A 17,964-nucleotide genomic window follows, 5' to 3' on the forward strand; every position below is an offset into this window, starting at 1 on the left:
TTAAGGACTTTTTATGGTTTTATCTGACTTTTGATTGACAGTTGTCTTAATTTTATGATAATCTGACACTTTTTTGTTAGGTTCGTCTCCGAGTACTAGAGTGGTCTCCGGTAGACCAAAAAAGGTGACGTAAATCCAAGCGCCGCATATAAAGCCTAATACTGTTGACAATTGTTGTGATAACCAAAACAAATAAGAAAATTGTCTGAAAAAATTGAAAGCAAAAAACAATAATATTTACTGATACCATGTTTTGTCAATTAGACTATAAATATCACACAAATACAAACCCGAAAGCCTTTTCAAAGCCCACTATAAAAGCCGCGTACAGTCGTGTCCCTAAATCGCGTGCTATTGTTGTTGCAAATATAGAAAGTAAAGTATATTATTAATACTGTAGAGTGTGAGATGTCATCCAAAATTTTTTAATGACATCTAACACATACCCGGATTAAAAGGAACTCCGTTTTTGTTGATCACATGAAAAAAGATAAGACTGAAGAGAAAAAATGAACACATAATGGGCTGAAAGTGACGGCCCATTGGATTGCCTTTTGTGTCTAATGTGGCGAACAATACCAACGAATAGAGAAAACATGAAATAAAACTATCGATGAAAGACATTGTCAGTCCATTGATTTCCTTATGAGGTGACGGTATCATTGCGTAACCGATGTAAAACTCTTTTAGTTCAGGGGTTGGCATATATTCATAAAACATTAGATGTGTGGAACCGGCACTTAGAATAACAGCTAAATACTGGGCCGGTAGCAAATGTAACAGACTTTTCCTAAAAAAATGTTAGAAAATAGATTTTATGATTATATATTTTTAAAAAATTATCTAGCTAAATTAGGTTAATTTTACCAACTCAAACGTGAAAGAGTGGCCATTGCAATACTGATACCAGGGTTATGATAACCACCTAATATTTGTTGTGAAATTTTATTTTATATTATTACCGTATATTTAGTGATGTATACAGTATTACAGTAGTTAACTACTGTCTAATTTTATTTATGTAAAATATTAGATGGTATTACCGGATATCGGTAACGACAAGACAAGTCCAGCAAACGTACCGGAAGCCCACGTAAAGGCAATCATTATTATCTTAAGGCCAACTAAATCAATATTATAAACTATTGTAGACTGTCTTCGGCCCAAACAAGACGTATCATTTTTTGGTAGACTTTTACAGTATTCATAACCCGATTCTGTATAAATTCTGGTCGCATAACTGGGCAATATGTTGACCACAAACAGAGAGCACAGTCCTAATAACTAATAAAAAATACACAGTAATTATTATTGAGTGTTAAGATTGAGATTTTTTGAGAATTTGATTTAAAAAATATATATATTTTCATAATTGTCTAACAATTTGAACGAATGTTCCCAAAACTTCGGCTATAAATTCGCGGACAATAACCGGCATATCATAGATAAACGGTTTGCTTTCATCGAAATCCATTGTATCATTAAAAACGAATAATAAATAATTATATTTTAGATATTTATGCAAAAATAAATATCTTTTAAAATAAATTTAATTACAAAATTAATATACTCGTGATTTTTAATCAATTGTATTTCAATTACAGTATAATTTCATATAAATTATAATAAACTATATATTTATGTGAAAATATATTAAAGCACTTATTAATAGTCAATTTAAATTATATAAAAAAGTAATATTAAAACTATATACAGGAGAACTAGATTTTTAATTGCTTACATAACAAGAAAATTATTTTTATGAACTTATTTTCTAAACAACATAATTAACAATTTTCAAATAAAAAGTGCTAATGTTTTGTGAATATACATTAGTATTATTTATTGAAAAAATAAAATAACAAAAATATAAAATGTTAGTCAATAAAATAATATACCAGTAATTTATGTAAAATACAAATTATAATAAATCAACAAATATCAATATATAAATACCGGTACTGTATAATAATAGAAATAAATATGTTTACGATATATGTATTGATAAGTTGTATCACAAATATAAAGTATTATAAAAATAATTTTATAAAAACAAAGACTAATATTATAATCAATTGATAATCAAATTTAAAAAATAATTTGGAAAATTAAATTAATATAATTATAAACCAATGAATAAGTAATTGAATTAATTAATTAAAATTGAAATAAAAACAAATATTAATCGACAGTTTTATGAAGTTTTTAGACTTCATTTGAATGCATTAAAGGATTTGTGGCTTAATTTTGAACGCTTTTTGGTTTTTGTCCGCCATCGCCATCAGCACCGGTATATAAAAACCGATGAACAACACCGGCCAGACCGCCGCCAATGAGTGGTCCGACCCAATACACCTGTTATTAAACAAAATAATAGTTTAAAATAGGTTTATAGACAAACATTTGTTTGATGATTGACATACGTAATGATCTTTCCATTTGTTTTTGATGACCGCCGGTCCAAAAGCTCGGGCCGTATTCATGGAAGCGCCAGTCAATGGTACCTATTATTGTAAAATTTCAATTTATTAAATTTAAAATAAATTGATTGAAAACTAGATTTAAATACTTACTGCAAACAGATGTCCAGCAGTGAGGGCCAGTCCTATGATAGGTGCCGGACACAGGTTAGACTCGGCAACCGTACAGATAACCAAAACAAACAGAAATGTAATGACAAATTCAATGATAATGCCTTTCCACCAGGACACACCAATGGACAGTTCACAGTGACAGATACCATACTCAACAACATACTCAACACCTAATAAATCGGGGTTCTTTGGCAATACTGCATATAAGAGTCCGGCACCGGCCAAACTACCCAACACTTGGACGACAACATAAGCAACAGCCGATATGATATCGACCTTTCCATCGATCAAAAGGCCTACAGTTACGGCTGGATTTACATGACAACCGGATAGTGGACCCAAAGCGGCAATCAAACTCATTAGTGTCAGACCAAATGCCAGTGCAGTCTGGACAGTAGCCTTTCCTAATGCACAGCTACCGCAACCAAACATCACCAAAACAGTGGTACCGATAAACTCGGCGGCCGCCGCCCGAACCAATCGGCCGTACTTTGAATCAAACAATTCGTTCATCACTTTGTGATTTCAAAACTGAACACTTGTTTGTTGGTATAATAATGACTGAACCAAATGAAATTGTTTCAACAATTAATTAATTATCAAATCTGTTTTGTATCCGATTTGTGGTCAGTTGTTTGTCATAAAAAACAGTTAAAAATTATATCAAATAAATCTTAAATTACAACAGTTTTTCCAACAAATGCACTGAAAAAACAAATAGAATACAGAATATTGAATAATGAATATTGACTTACAGTTTATTAATAGTTTTTTTTTGAATTTTTAAATTTACGCTTTTTTATAGCGCGCGTCAAATGTGTTTGATTTAATAAAATAGTTAATAATTTGATTAAACACGTGAACAACTTTATTATATTAGTTGAAAAAATAAATTAATAAAATTTTATTACTGAATGTACTAAATATAAAAATTTGATTACAATATTATTTACATTGAAAAACAAAATATTAAGATTAAAAAGCATAATAGAAAATACAAAAACTCTATTTTACAATAAAATGAATACTTGAAAATTAAAATCAATATTTGTTTTATGAAATGCTATCCTTTTCATAGTAATCATTGTCCGATAGATAGACATCTGAATCTTCTTCATTGATATCAAGCATTTCCATCAGTGCCTCCATTGGAGTCAATTGTAGACCATTTGATTCTTGACTTAGATTTACTGAATTATCATCTTTTTCAGTGAAATTGTTAGCAAAATGGCAACCAGACTGTGCCATAAACTCATCTAAAGAATATACAGAACTGTCGGCACCAATCAGTTCAAAGTGATCAACATTTCGAAGATAAGCTCCTTTATTGATCACCACATAGTCATTGGTAGAAAGTTTTATTGATTTAACAATCAGATCATCGGACATATCACTGGGATAGACAAGTCGTGTCCAAAATACTGAATAATCTTCAATGAGAAGACACGCACCACTCAAAAGTAGTATCAATGGACACAATTGACCTGTGGATGACTGACAGAAAAGCTTTTCTTTCTGAATGAATGCCAAACCAGCCGACCGATGACCGGTCACATAGTTTGTCTCATTGGATATCAATGATTGGATATCGAGATTTGTGGTAATTGCTGATGAAATAATATCCCACTTGTGATCTCTGTTGAAGTGACAAACAGTACCGTCGGAAACCACACAATCGACACGTCCGACTAAATGACATTCACCCGTACCGTCAATAACCACTCCATAGAGCGATCGATTGTCGGTCACCAAATAAGGTGCCGGCGCTCGAGGACCTAACTCTTCTAAATATTTGGTCGTCTCTTCGCAGTCAAAAAGCAAGCCATCGGTATTAAGCAAATGCTGTACCGATTCGTATGAATAGCCAATTAGATGAAGCACTTGTTCAACGGTTGCGTCAATCACTTCGACGACATCTGTGACCATATGATTAGTCAGATCGCTAGACAACTGGCCATTGTTTGTGATTAAAACACTTGTTCCCAATCTAATACATGACTTTTTATTTGTTGCTATTTGTCTATTGACATCAGTGGTGCAGTTATTGTCACCGGAGAGAGACATTAAAGTATGAGTTTGTGGTCTATTAAATAATCACTAAATAACTAATGTCTCAACTATTATATTGCAAATCTAGTTATTATTGATTTCAAACTAATTTAATATTAAATAATATTTGAATAATAATTTAATAAATTTCATGTCTCGAGAATATAAATAGACATTTTTAATATTACAGAAATTATTTTTTTTAATACTATATTTATGATTTTGTTTTGTTTTTTATTTTTGTTTAGGATAACTTATGTAATTAATTTTATTTTAAATTTATTTTCAGTAAATTAAATATGTCAACAATGATAGATGACATTAGAGTTGTTTTTATATAGAAATATTAAAATATCAATTTAATGTCCCTGAGCTCATTTTAATTATTATATTACTATATATACAGTAATAATAAAAAAATAATATAATTAGATTTTTCTTTAGTTAAATCAAATCAACATTTTTTTGCATTGATGTAAAACTAACTCATATGACTTCAATGTTAGTTAAATAAATAAAAATTATATAAATCCATGAAATACTCAGTGAATATACTAATAAAAACTGTGTTTATTTATTTTTATTAATATTCATAAACAAATTTGACAAAACAAAACAAAACTTATAATTTATAGATAAATAAAATAGTTATTTTAGTAAAAGATATTAGTATAGTATTAAATTAAAAAAATTATTAAATACAACACTTTTAATTTGCAAACACTTTTTAATGTTTAGACAAAAAATTGTTTAAATGTTTTCGCACATATCGTAGGGCTGTAGTCTCGATATAGGGCTCACAAGTCATATTTGAACAGTCCTTCAATTGATAGGGTGGTCTGATTTTGACCATTCCGTTAACTACTATATCTTTGTCCGCAAGATTAACACCACTTTTATCGAAGATCTTATAAAAATACAAAAACAATTGAATACCGAAATCACTTATACCAGAGACAAATGCTTTGTGAACATTTCGGCGATCATTGATGGCCTGATTGAGCCGATACTGAATGCAGTCAGTCATTAGTGGTAACAGATTACTAGTGGCCGCCATCTCGGGTTTGACAGCCGATAAAATGGTCACTTGTTTTACATTATCAAGATTTACAAAAGTCATGTTACAGTGTCTGTTGAGACCATCGTCCGACACACTCTTGATTGTTAATATACGATACCGATAGTCGTAGGCCATGACTATACCAGTGAACATCTCATCACTTATGGTTAGACACGAGACACGACTACCCGCCGTAAACATGAGTTCATTGTTATTGGTGTTGTTGTTGTTGTCACTGATTGACATAATTGGTGGTCAAATATATGACTTTGATTTAATTATAAACAATTTTATCACTAAATATTTATACCACTAACTATATCTTTTAGTCTAAATATAATTTATTATTTTACGTAATGTTTATTTATAAATATTATAAAAAAAAATAAAACTATTAGAAAACTTTAGATTAAACACAAAAATAGTTTTACTATCGTTTAGGTTAACATAAAAGTCATAATTTTTTGGTATTAATACTAAAGGTTTATAGATTTTATATGTTTTGACATATTTCGAGGTCTAATAATATATCTCTTAGTTTTATTTGAACAATATTTTGCTGTTAAATACATATTGATTTTCATTTTATTATTAACACATAAATAATAATAATAGTAATAATAATTACATATATTTAAAGCATTTTTTGGCTTTGGATATATATGACTAAACCATATCATTGGTATAACACTCAAACTTTGTCATCAAAGTTAATGCAATCCGAGAGTCCATAGTGTTATAATCAGATATTATTATTATTATTATTATTATTATTAATGGTCTAATAAGTCTAGTCTAAACCAAGTTATTTATGAAAATTAGATTATCTATATATTTCAGTTTAATAGGTTGTCATAAAAAATTATGATATTTAATATGACAATAAAATTAAACTCATATCATATCTTATATAAATTTGATAATATATTTGTCAAACAATTTTCACATTTCAATAGCAGTAGTAGTAAAAGCAAATATCAAACAAATGCCCAGTTTATGATAACAATAACTTTTAAAAATCTTATGAATGCAATCTATGTTATATATAATATAAAATATGATTTCGATATTATTTAAATTATTTTCAACATTTATTTTTGATTTACATAGCACAGTATAAAAAATTTAATATTATTTAAATAGTTTTTCAAAAACATTTTAAAAAATAGATTATTTTTTTTAAAAATGATGTTTAGAGGAATTCACAAAAATTGACAAAAATGTTAGGTATTATTATTTATACAATACTGTATATATGAAAATTCCTTTAATATTTTTAAAAATATTCATAATAGTTGATTGACAACCAAAATATTTAAATAAAATTTTATGCATTTATTAAAAAATATTTTTATAATATAAAATAATATATTATTATAATAGAATATATGTATTATGCTTACAATTTAGTTAATTATGCAATCATATTAAGTTTGAAAATTTGTTGATTACATAATAAAATTAAAATAAACTAAAAATATTTGTTGCAATATAATGAAATTCATAATAGAAAATAAATCTTTTTTATTTTTTATAAAACAAATAATATTATAAATAAAAAATAAATATTAAATAAATAATAAAAAATAAAAGTATCCTTGAAATTTATGCATAATTTATATCAATTATATGAACAGTTATATTGTGAATAAAATTATCACTGATAATCGCAATTATAATAGACACCATTTTGAATAATTTATTTAAAATATAACTTTTTTAGTTAAAACTTAAGTACAAAACTTATAATTAATTATAATATAAAAATTTAATTAACTTGTTTTATATTATTAAGATTTTAATTTGATAAGCTTTTATAATTTAGTATATTTAATAAAATTAGTTTATTAAATGTCATCAAATTTTTATGAGACAGATCTCCGTACTATTAAACCATTGATTGGTCGGACATCGGATGATATTCAGCAGAGATGTCATTATTTATGTGCAAATTATTTGAACGGCATTTGGTCTGTGACTAAACCGGAAGACATTGTAATTGAGAGGATCAGCGGTGGTATGTCTAACCAGTTATACCACTGTACTCTTCCTGGTCACAAAGTCATTAATGATGAGCCAAATGAAGTAGTGGTCAGACTGTATAAAGAAAATATCGCCAGTGATCGACACAATGACACTGTTATTGGATTATTGATGTCTGAGTACGGGTTGGGACCAAAAATTCACGGATCGTTTCCTGAAGGGGTTATTCAACAATATATACAAGTATTAGAAGTTTATTAAATGATTATAACTTATTTAATGTATTAGAAAAACATTTGTCAATAGCACCGACAGTTTGGCATTCAGGAACAAAATGATGAAAAACTAGTGCTAGAGTTGGCCCGAAAGCTGGCTGTACTTCACTCAATGAAAGTGCCTCTCAATCGGCGCCAAAATTGGTTGTTAAACACAATTGATAAGAAAATGCAAATCGCGTATCAAATGTCACCACCGATTGACAAACTTATTGATGAACTCAAACTGGATTTATTGACAACCGATCGGCTAAATGAAGAGCTATTGTGGATCAGACAACTGACAATAGTTACCGATTGTCCCGTTTGTTTTACACACAATGATTTCAAGAGCGACAATATTATGGTTATCGGCAATGAATGCGATGTCAACTCAAATTTGATATCAAACCGACTATTATTTTGTGACTTTGAATACTCGGGTTACGGACTTCGGGGCTACGATTTTGGTACACTATTTGCCGAATGGAATCGCTGTTTGCCTAACGATTATAAAAATCTTCAGAAGTTTCCGGACGACAACCAATTGAAACCATTTGTCGACGAATACTATCGCGAATCGGTTCGTCTGGCAGGCAGTGGGTTCGCAACCGACTCGCGAAACTCGTACCAAAATATTGTCAATGAAATCAAAGTCTTTACACTCGTGTCCAACATTTTCATGACAATCGCTACGTTAGCTTTTGATGTCCATAATTGTCCAGAAATGCCATTTCTAACAAAATCTGTTTTAATGGTATCTATTATTTTATTTTAAGAAATAATGGTAACAAATATAATAAATTTTTATTAATATTTTTTTCAATATAGATTAGTGCAAATCAACATTTTAAAAATTATTTTAACTTGAAACAAAAATTTATTCAAGATAAATGTTTTAAATAATTATTTTTATAAAATATTTATATAATATATTACATAAAATAATTATAGGATGCATTGTTACTTAGTTTTAATAAACATAATTTATTAAAAAATAAATGATATTACTATAATATAGTAACTATATTGATATATAATATTTGTATTTGAAGTATGTTAACGTAATTACAAATTTTATTTATGATATATTGTAGAAAATATTCATTGTATAAATTTTATATTTATTTTTTAAAAAAATTTACTATTAGTTAATTATATATAGATTATTAAATAAAAATATGTGTTTCACATTATTTATTAAAGTGTTAATTTTTTAAGTTTTTTATTTATATAATTATTAATTTTCCACAAATTTTTTAGTGTTAATGGATAGGAAATTTCCACTACTAAAGTAGTACTTAAAGCTTATTTTTAAAAAATATTTTAAGCTTATAATTGTTGAATGATTACTATAAATAAAGTAACTACATGTCTATATACTGTAGTAAATTGATTGTAATAAATTATTAGCAAATGACCCTGAATATAAATTCTTAGTAGCCATACATGTTTTTCCAGTATTATTGTTATTATTATTAATATGATTATCATTACTTAATAATTATCTGTAAACTAGACATACAAATGAGATCCCACTTCAAAATAGATATCCCATTATCCGACAACTATCCGATATTTGCAGTGATATAATATAATTGATATTTTAATAAACTATTATTAATTCATACTGGATTGGGATTTGAAATTTTAAAAAATACAATAAAAAACGATAATCAAGTGCTTTAATATCAATTAATAATAGTTTTTAAAATCGTAAAACAAAGTTTTAAACTTCACAAATAATTGTATATAAAAAACAAAATTTAAAAATTATATATGATTAAAATCTTATTTATAAAATTTGATTTCATAATTTAGTTAAAAAACTATAATTTATTTTGGACTGAGGTTTGGGATAGGAAACAAAGATTAAAATTTCAAAATGTCACAACTCTATTGTGAACAATTTGTAATTTATACCTGGTATTTTTAGTGTAGGCGACAATGTGATAATTATTGATGTTATTATTAATACATAATAAACATTAATATACAAACTTTAAAAATTTAATTTTTATTAACATATTTACAAATTCTAATTTTTTAAAAAATACTAAATATTACTATATTTAGTGCAAGTTTAAAGTTATTGTAATATACTTTTTTTAAATAAATAATATAATTGAAATACAATATACTCTTTTATATTATATAAAGATATTATTAATAAACATGTTTATTACAATTGTGTCGTCATATGTTAAAATAATATTATTATAAATTAAGTTTTTTAATTAAAAATTGTTTTATTTATTTTTTGTTTAAACACTGAAAAGTTAACTGTATTATCATAATTATGTGAATTATGCAATTAAACATTTTCTGTATTATTTTCTCATTAAATATTTTTCTTATTTTACTGCTGTTTTATGAATCAAATTGTAATAAAAATGGTATGTATTTTATGTAAGCAAACAAATAATTAAATTTCTATAAATAAATCTATTATACAGAGCGACGTTTATTACCTGTTTATAGTGACGACATAACAGATGAAAGAGAGCGACGAGTCAATGATGAGGACAGGTATGATAGCTATGATCGGTCGTCAGGGTCTACGACTCGGCGACCGAAAAAAACTGGTAATTCGGGCAAAAGAGATGACAGACAATCAGGCGGTGTAACACCCGGTCAGTCAAAGAAACAGAGCAACAATTGGGATTCCGTTAGTGAGGGAACAGTAGTTAACAATAGAGAATATGTAAATAATTTTTTATATTCAATTGTAATAAATAGTATTGTTTTGTATAATAAATTGTATAATAATTTTTTTGTCTATTTATTAGAGTAAAAATAACAGAAATAATAGTAGTGGTAGTAGTAGTAGTAGTAGTAGTGGTAGTAGTAGTGGTAAAAATAATAATAATAATAACAATAGAAATAAGAAACCTAAGACTAAAACAAACAGAAACAATAGTCGTTCCGCAACTACTGAACCAAAATCATCACAGAATGATGAAGAATTGGAGGACACTTACGAGGAAACGACTGCCGATTCATCTCCAGACATATCTCTGGCCGATTGGAAATCAGTTGAGCGGCTGAAACATCACTGGGAGAACACGGCTCACACCAAAAGCGAATTAAGCCGTAAGTTTGTATTCTGGTTGGACAGAACTACCAGCTATCGGCGATACGATGCCTGTCTGACACCAGAAAATGCATTAGGAAGTTGTCATTTTGTACAACACTGTCCAATACTGGATGTCATCAGAAGTTTCGATAAGTTCTTGTCATACGTGTGTTTCATACGAAACCGTTATGTCGGCATCTGTTGTCCCGACGATTATCTGACACCAGTAGATGTTAAACCACTTGGAAGACCATCTCGTGTTCAGTCTCAGACAACTAGACGTCCGACTCGAGAGGTTTCGACAACAAAGAGACGACAGGTATTACGACCGCAAATACCGGTTCAGAACGATAATGGCAGCGATGGAAGTGATTATTATAATGGAAGTCAGTATTTGCTATAAAAACTGTTATATTTAAAAAAAATAATTTTATGTTTGCATAGTTTGTGGTGTTTCCGAAAATACTCGTATAATAGGCGGTGCTTTAGCCAACCCTAAGGACTGGATATGGATGGTATGTTTAGTTAGTGATTATATTGTGTAATAATAATTTATTATAATAACAATTGTATAAACAGGCGGCACTATTACTCAAATCACAGACCCAGCCCTACTGTGGCGGTGCTCTCGTAACCAATCAGCACATACTAACGGCTGCCCACTGTCTCAAAGAGTAAATATCTGTTTAATTAGTTTATAAAAGAAATAAATAATAATTTTTAAACTCATTTTAAGTCTAACACCAGAAGACATAATTATCCGATTGGGTGCCTATGACTTCAGTGCATCTGCCGATCCCGAAGCGCAAGACTTTGTGGTCGATTACTTCAAAATACATCCAAAATATAATCGACAAACTTATGATAACGATATGGCAATCGTTAAACTCAGGACTAAAACACGGTTTACTGATAGCGTTAAACCTATTTGTTTGCCTCAAAAGAATCGTAACTACGCGGGACAGTTGGCTCTTGTGACCGGTTGGGGACACACAACGTTTAATGGCAAAAACAGTCCTAAACTAAGACAGGTATCGTTACCCGTATGGAACAACACGGCCTGCGATTCGGTATTCAGTACGGCCATCACTGACCAGATGTTGTGCGCCGGCAATCCGGCCGGCGGTAAAGACTCGTGTCAGGGCGACTCTGGCGGACCACTGATGATAACGGGTCCGAACAAACGCTGGATGATAATTGGTGTCGTGTCGTGGGGTGTCAATTGTGGCCGACCTAACAGTCCAGGTGTATACAGTCGGGTCAGTCGGTTCATCGATTGGGTGCAACAAAATACTCGCGATATTTGATTTTCAATTACAATTATTTTGCTAATTTAAATTTTAAAAAACATAATTTATAAATACTGTATATGACTAAAATATTTAAAAAAAATTAAAATGGGATAATTTAGGTAATTTTACGAGAAATTATTTATATTTAACAATTATAATACTTATTTTGTTGTATAATATATTGATAATACGGTATACCCTAAAGTGTAAATTTATAAAGATATTTTACACTCAATATCTGTATCAAAATAATGATCCATAATTTTAGTTGTTTTTTTATTTTTTATTTATCAGTTATAAAATAAAATTGTAAGACTATTATTTTATTTTTAAAAAATAAAATATTTTAGTTTACATTTACTGTATGGACTATTTTATTAACTATATTATTATATACTACTGTATGGAATAAACTATTTTATATAAAAACTAAATTATTAAACAAGTAATTCATTAAATCAATTGATTGTTTTTGTTAATATATTAAAGTACAATATAAAGTTTGTATATTTAAATAATAATTTTTATGAAAAATATTGTAATTAGTTTATAAATAAAATAAGTAATAAATAATTGCTAAAGTTATCACGATAAAATCTAATTTATTTTATTTTTGCTAGTAATTCATTAAATCAATTGATTGTTTTTGTTAATATATTAAAATACAATATAAAGTTTGTATATTTAAATAATAATTTTTATGAAAAATATTGTAATTAGTTTATAAGTAAAATAAGTAATAAGAAATTGCTAAAGTTATCACGATAAAATCTAATTTATTTTATTTTTGCTAGTAATTCATAAAAATAAAAGAAAAAATAATATAATTACAATTACTAATCTATTTATGCATTTATTTTATATATCATATTATGTAAAATAATTTTTATTTTTTATAATTTCTATAAATATATCGCATATTAAGGTTTAAATATTTAATATTTTTGAATAATAATTATATTAATATTAATTAATTGAAATATATTTTCATCAGATATTAATCTTGTTTTATAATTTTGATTAATTGTATATTACTGTTAATATAATGACAATGAGGGCAACTATTCAACAATTGGAGGGTTTAATGTATGGATATTTTATGTCAATATACGACAGCAGCGATAGCTATGTATTGTTACATAAAGCAGCAAAACTAAGAGTTTTCAAAATATTTATAATAAATTTAATATTATTTATCATTTGTTTAAAATTTACGGCAACAGCTATTGTAGATGAAGTAAATTTTTATTATTTTCAATTTAAAAAAAAATTAATTAAATTTATTTTATACAGATATGGTTTTATGAGCTACTAAGTGATCCCAGCTATACTCTAAGTGATTCATCGTTGCTCCCATTATTACAATGTATTGTATCTTATATAGCGTTAATGACATCCAGTGTTTTTAATTTACAGGAATATCAACAAAAATTATATTTTTATAACTTTTTATATAACATTAAATATAATATATTAAATCATATGCTTTCTACTAAAGATTTACAAAATTATAAGTCAAACATTAAAATGTTTGTCAAATTGATACCACTGATGATTTATTTGTCAACATTTGTATCGATGACTATTATAGTCTATAGCTCTTACTTGACATTTATATACGATTACGACACTAGTATATCATTTTGGAAGATAATAGGGTTAATAATAGGTTTAACATTATTTATATTTTTGGCAATAAAAAGTTTTACATTAGTATTCATTGGTTCCACTCTATGGTATATATTAGCAGGTTTTGCAAAATATAAATTTCGTAATATTTATAAAAAACTTTCAACTATTTTTCATAAGACAAACAAATGGCAAATAGTATGCAATCGGAAAAAAATTATAAAATTGATTAATGACCATGCTCAGTTTTGTAAAATTATCGATGATTGTAATCATTTATTAAGATGTATGACATTTATATTGTATTTTATTGTAACACCAGCCTTACTAATGGCAATCTATAGTACATTTCATATCGATAACATATTTGCTTCAAAATTATTTAACTCATATCTTGTTTTATTTGTATTAACAGTAGTTATCTCAATGAATATAATGAGCACTTGGATTAGCAAATCAGCACATTTTCCATTAAATTTATTAAATAGTTTTATTGCAAAACACCCGACAATGTCGATACAGATGCGCCTAAAATTGCTTATATATGTGGAGCGTCTGTCGGGTCCGACAATTGGTATATATTGTTATGATTTATTTCCTATGAATAGTATTGAATTTTATCATTATCTGTATATTTGTGGCCAATTAATGATATTATTAATGTCATTCATTTAACTAATATTTTTATTTAATATTAATTTCAACTTATCTAATAATTATTAATTATTTTAATCAATATCTAAATGTATTAAAATAAATAATAAACTTGTGTAACAAGCATTAATTATTCAAATAATAAAATATGTATTTTGTTAATTATATATAAATATTTTAATAAATGTTCATAAAAATATAAATTATAATTGAAAAAGCACTATAAAATAATATTTAAGATATTGTAATTAGTTCAGAAATAAATCTATATTATTCATTATTATTAATAACTAATGTTATCACGTTAAAATTTAATTAATATATTATTAAATATTAAATTAATATTCTATTAATATTATACATTATTATTATTATGATTTTTATTATTTCTATCAAATATTAAAATAGTATAAATAAATATTTTGCCAGATTTTACTGTATATTAAATTGGTTACTAAAATAGTACTATAGATTTATAATTAATATATTGTAAATGTTAATGAAATCAATAATAATAATAATAGACACCAATTAAAGCAAAAAATGTATCGGTCTTTTATGACAATATAAGTTACGACAGCACCGATACCTTAGTATTGGGAGTTTTTTTTTGGAGGAACAGATAGCTTATTGTAAATTTATCAAAATATTTTTTATCGTAACTAATAATTTAGTATTTATTTTAAAATAACTTTTATAACTTAACTTTTATTTGTAACTTTTTATACAACATTAAATATGATATATTGAATCATATGCTATCTACTAATAACTTTTAACAAAAAAAAAATTAAAATTTTAAGTGAATGTCTATTAAAATAAGTATTATTTGTAAATAATTATTCACTATAAATATAATAAAATTAAGTTTAATTGATGTAAATGAAGTAATAGTACACAATATAAATATAATGCATAATTAAATGTTTGGTAAATATTATATTAATTTTTATTGTTAGCTAAACAGGTTTTCTTGCAGTAATATTAGCAGATATAACATAATCTTCGAGACCCAAACCGGGCGCCCAATCTTTTATGAAGTGTCTGCTCTCATCTTTAGGCACTATCTTAATGTCAACAAATCCAGCGCACATTAAATACATTTCCAGATCATTAATTAAAGTGGCACCGGCTATACACCCGGACCATAGACTCATATCTTGACGAATATCTTTAGGTATGTCAACACTGGTCACGACATCCGAAATAGCGAGTCGACCGTTGGGTCGCAACACACGATATGCTTCGGTAAACGCTTTGGCTTTATTTGGCACCAAATTGATCACACAGTTTGATATAATCACATCAATCGTTTCGTTATCGACTGGCATGTCCTCAATCTGACCCAAACGGAACTCTACATTTTGGTGACCACTTTTTAAGGCATTTGCTTGTGCTTTGTCTACCATTTCTGGTATCATATCGATACCAATCACTCGACCACTAGATCCTACAACACGGGCCACAATGAAAGCGTCGAAACCGGCACCCGAACCCATATCCAACACAGTTTCACCCACTTTGATATTTGCCATTTGGCTTGGATTACCACATCCTAGACCAAGATTAGCACCTTTAGGTATATGTGCCAATTGTTCTTTAGTATAGCCCAATTTGTTGGCATAATTCGTATCTGTATTCGGCACAAAACAGGATCCATTGACACCGCAACAATCAACCGGTGCTGTCTTATCGCTGGTCACTATTTTGACGTAGTGTTGGCGTACGACTTCACGGATCATATCGTCAGTAGATGTCTGTATTTGCACCGTTGGTTTACAGCAAGAAACTGGAGCTGAATAGCAATTCATTTTCTACAAATTAATTATAATAGTTCATGTATTATAAACACTTTTATATTTGAAAACTGAATTTATATACTTTATAAAAAATTTAAATTTTAACTATGTACTGTATATAGGATATTTTAAATTTATTATATAAATATATATAATCTTTTATAAATAAACTAAAATTTTTAATATACTAAATATTTTTTAAATTATAATCATCAAAAAAATTATCACATGTTTATTGTACTGAGCAATGAGTGATTATATATATATTTATAGTTATGTATAAAAATTAATGTTTCACGTGTATGTTTCTCATATAATAGAAGCAATGTACATTTTATAATTTTAGATTTTTTTATCAGTATTACAATTTTAAAAAACTTTGAACTTCAAACTTTTAAGTTTAAACTTTTATAAATATATATTGACCAAAATTATTTTATAAATTATATAAATAAAATAAAGTTTGATTAAAATATTTGCATAACTTATTAATATTATATTAGTAAATAATTTTACTAAATGTGTACTTAAAACTTCTTTTAATATAACATTTAAATAAATTATTTATTTTTGCATAAATATCTTTAATGTTTTGTCTCTTAATTGTTTATACTTTTATAATACTGTAATAATAATACATAACAATATTAAACATTATACTAAATAAATAGTACTGTATATTAAGCAAATTGATTAATTAAAAAAAAAATTAATTTTTATTTGATTAATTAGTACTAAAATAACAAAAAAAACAAAAATAACTAAACTGTAATATTTTATGTTTGTCTATTTTTATTTAAATATTATTGATAATATTAATTACTTTGATTTAATTTTATCAATGTTTTATTAGTAGTAAATAAAATAAACATTTGCATAAGTTTTACTACATATTTTATTATGAATAAATATTATTTCAATATAACAATTGTTTGTCTAACAAATAAAGCACTTCCTAATCACGACAAATATTGTATCAAATAAACAAATGGATAATAATATAAACTATAGGTAATCGTGATTATAAAAATATGCAATTTTTGTATAAATATGACTGACAAAAAATATAATTTTCATTTATTTAATATTAATATATATAAAAAAAAGTTTATTTATTTATTATATAATATTTAGTTATTTGTTGAATAGTTAATTATTAAATAATTATGAAGTTTTATTTATTAATTCTATCAATAATTTTGTTATTTTTCTATACTAATGGTAAGAAACTAAGGATCAAATAATTACAAAAAATTAGATATAATTTTTTTGTCTTTTAATTAGGCGCTCGACCGGCCAAACCTATCACCGGTGTCAATGTCAACGCAATACAGGAAACCAATGGACGGCCTCAATATATCAACCAATTTTCATTGTCTGTTAAATTTTTGACTACATTTCTCAAAGTAATTCAATCGCAAATCACTAATACTGTGAACACTTGGAACCCGAGTCGACCCAATCCGAGTAAAACAATTATTCTTATATTTTCTATGTTTTTATTTAAAGTAATAAATTTTCATTTAATTTAAATAGTTTTATCGGCTCTATTGGCTAATCCAAGTCTTATACCA

General features: G+C 26.7%; 6 protein-coding genes across 6 annotated transcripts; 2 read left to right on the forward strand and 4 right to left on the reverse strand.

Moving 5' to 3' along the window:
* On the reverse strand, positions 1-1,484 carry LOC128955712 (uncharacterized). Its single transcript, XM_054301384.1, has 6 exons — positions 1,382-1,484; positions 1,044-1,284; positions 868-925; positions 447-790; positions 291-351; positions 1-205 (listed from the first exon to the last, which is right to left on the reverse strand). Exons 1-6 carry the CDS (start codon positions 1,472-1,474, stop codon positions 1-3), a joined length of 1,002 nt encoding a protein of 333 aa, XP_054157359.1. The 5' UTR covers positions 1,475-1,484.
* Positions 1,485-2,129: 645 nt separating this feature from the next.
* LOC128956383 (aquaporin-like) lies at positions 2,130-3,295 on the reverse strand. Its single transcript, XM_054302117.1, has 3 exons — positions 2,574-3,295; positions 2,424-2,504; positions 2,130-2,355 (listed from the first exon to the last, which is right to left on the reverse strand). The coding sequence occupies exons 1-3, from the start codon at positions 3,105-3,107 to the stop codon at positions 2,242-2,244; spliced, it is 729 nt and encodes a 242-aa protein (XP_054158092.1). The 5' UTR covers positions 3,108-3,295; the 3' UTR covers positions 2,130-2,241.
* A 2,075-nt stretch (positions 3,296-5,370) lies between these two features.
* On the reverse strand, positions 5,371-6,027 carry LOC128955713 (protein LSM12-like). Its single transcript, XM_054301385.1, has one exon. The coding sequence runs from the start codon at positions 5,947-5,949 to the stop codon at positions 5,371-5,373; it is 579 nt and encodes a 192-aa protein (XP_054157360.1). The 5' UTR covers positions 5,950-6,027.
* A 1,527-nt stretch (positions 6,028-7,554) lies between these two features.
* On the forward strand, positions 7,555-8,789 carry LOC128955714 (choline/ethanolamine kinase-like; the record flags this gene model as incomplete). The annotated part of the gene is made up of 3 exons (XM_054301386.1): positions 7,555-7,929; positions 7,993-8,697; positions 8,772-8,789. Coding segments are annotated over exons 1-3 (1,098 nt in total), but the record flags the coding sequence as incomplete, so codon positions are not given.
* Positions 8,790-10,214: 1,425 nt separating this feature from the next.
* Positions 10,215-12,414, forward strand: LOC128956341 (proclotting enzyme-like). Its single transcript, XM_054302059.1, has 6 exons — positions 10,215-10,336; positions 10,397-10,644; positions 10,730-11,402; positions 11,461-11,531; positions 11,596-11,690; positions 11,753-12,414. The coding sequence occupies exons 1-6, from the start codon at positions 10,249-10,251 to the stop codon at positions 12,321-12,323; spliced, it is 1,746 nt and encodes a 581-aa protein (XP_054158034.1). The 5' UTR covers positions 10,215-10,248; the 3' UTR covers positions 12,324-12,414.
* A 3,136-nt stretch (positions 12,415-15,550) lies between these two features.
* On the reverse strand, positions 15,551-16,402 carry LOC128955715 (arsenite methyltransferase-like). The gene has a single exon (XM_054301387.1). It carries the CDS (start codon positions 16,400-16,402, stop codon positions 15,551-15,553), a length of 852 nt encoding a protein of 283 aa, XP_054157362.1.
* Positions 16,403-17,964: the final 1,562 nt, after the last annotated feature.

This window comes from Oppia nitens, unplaced genomic scaffold (genome assembly GCF_028296485.1).
Source record: "Oppia nitens isolate AA-2021 unplaced genomic scaffold, nextdenovo-longstitch-racon4-pilon3 scaffold2_pilon_pilon_pilon, whole genome shotgun sequence".
NCBI classification, from domain to species: domain Eukaryota; kingdom Metazoa; phylum Arthropoda; class Arachnida; order Sarcoptiformes; family Oppiidae; genus Oppia; species Oppia nitens.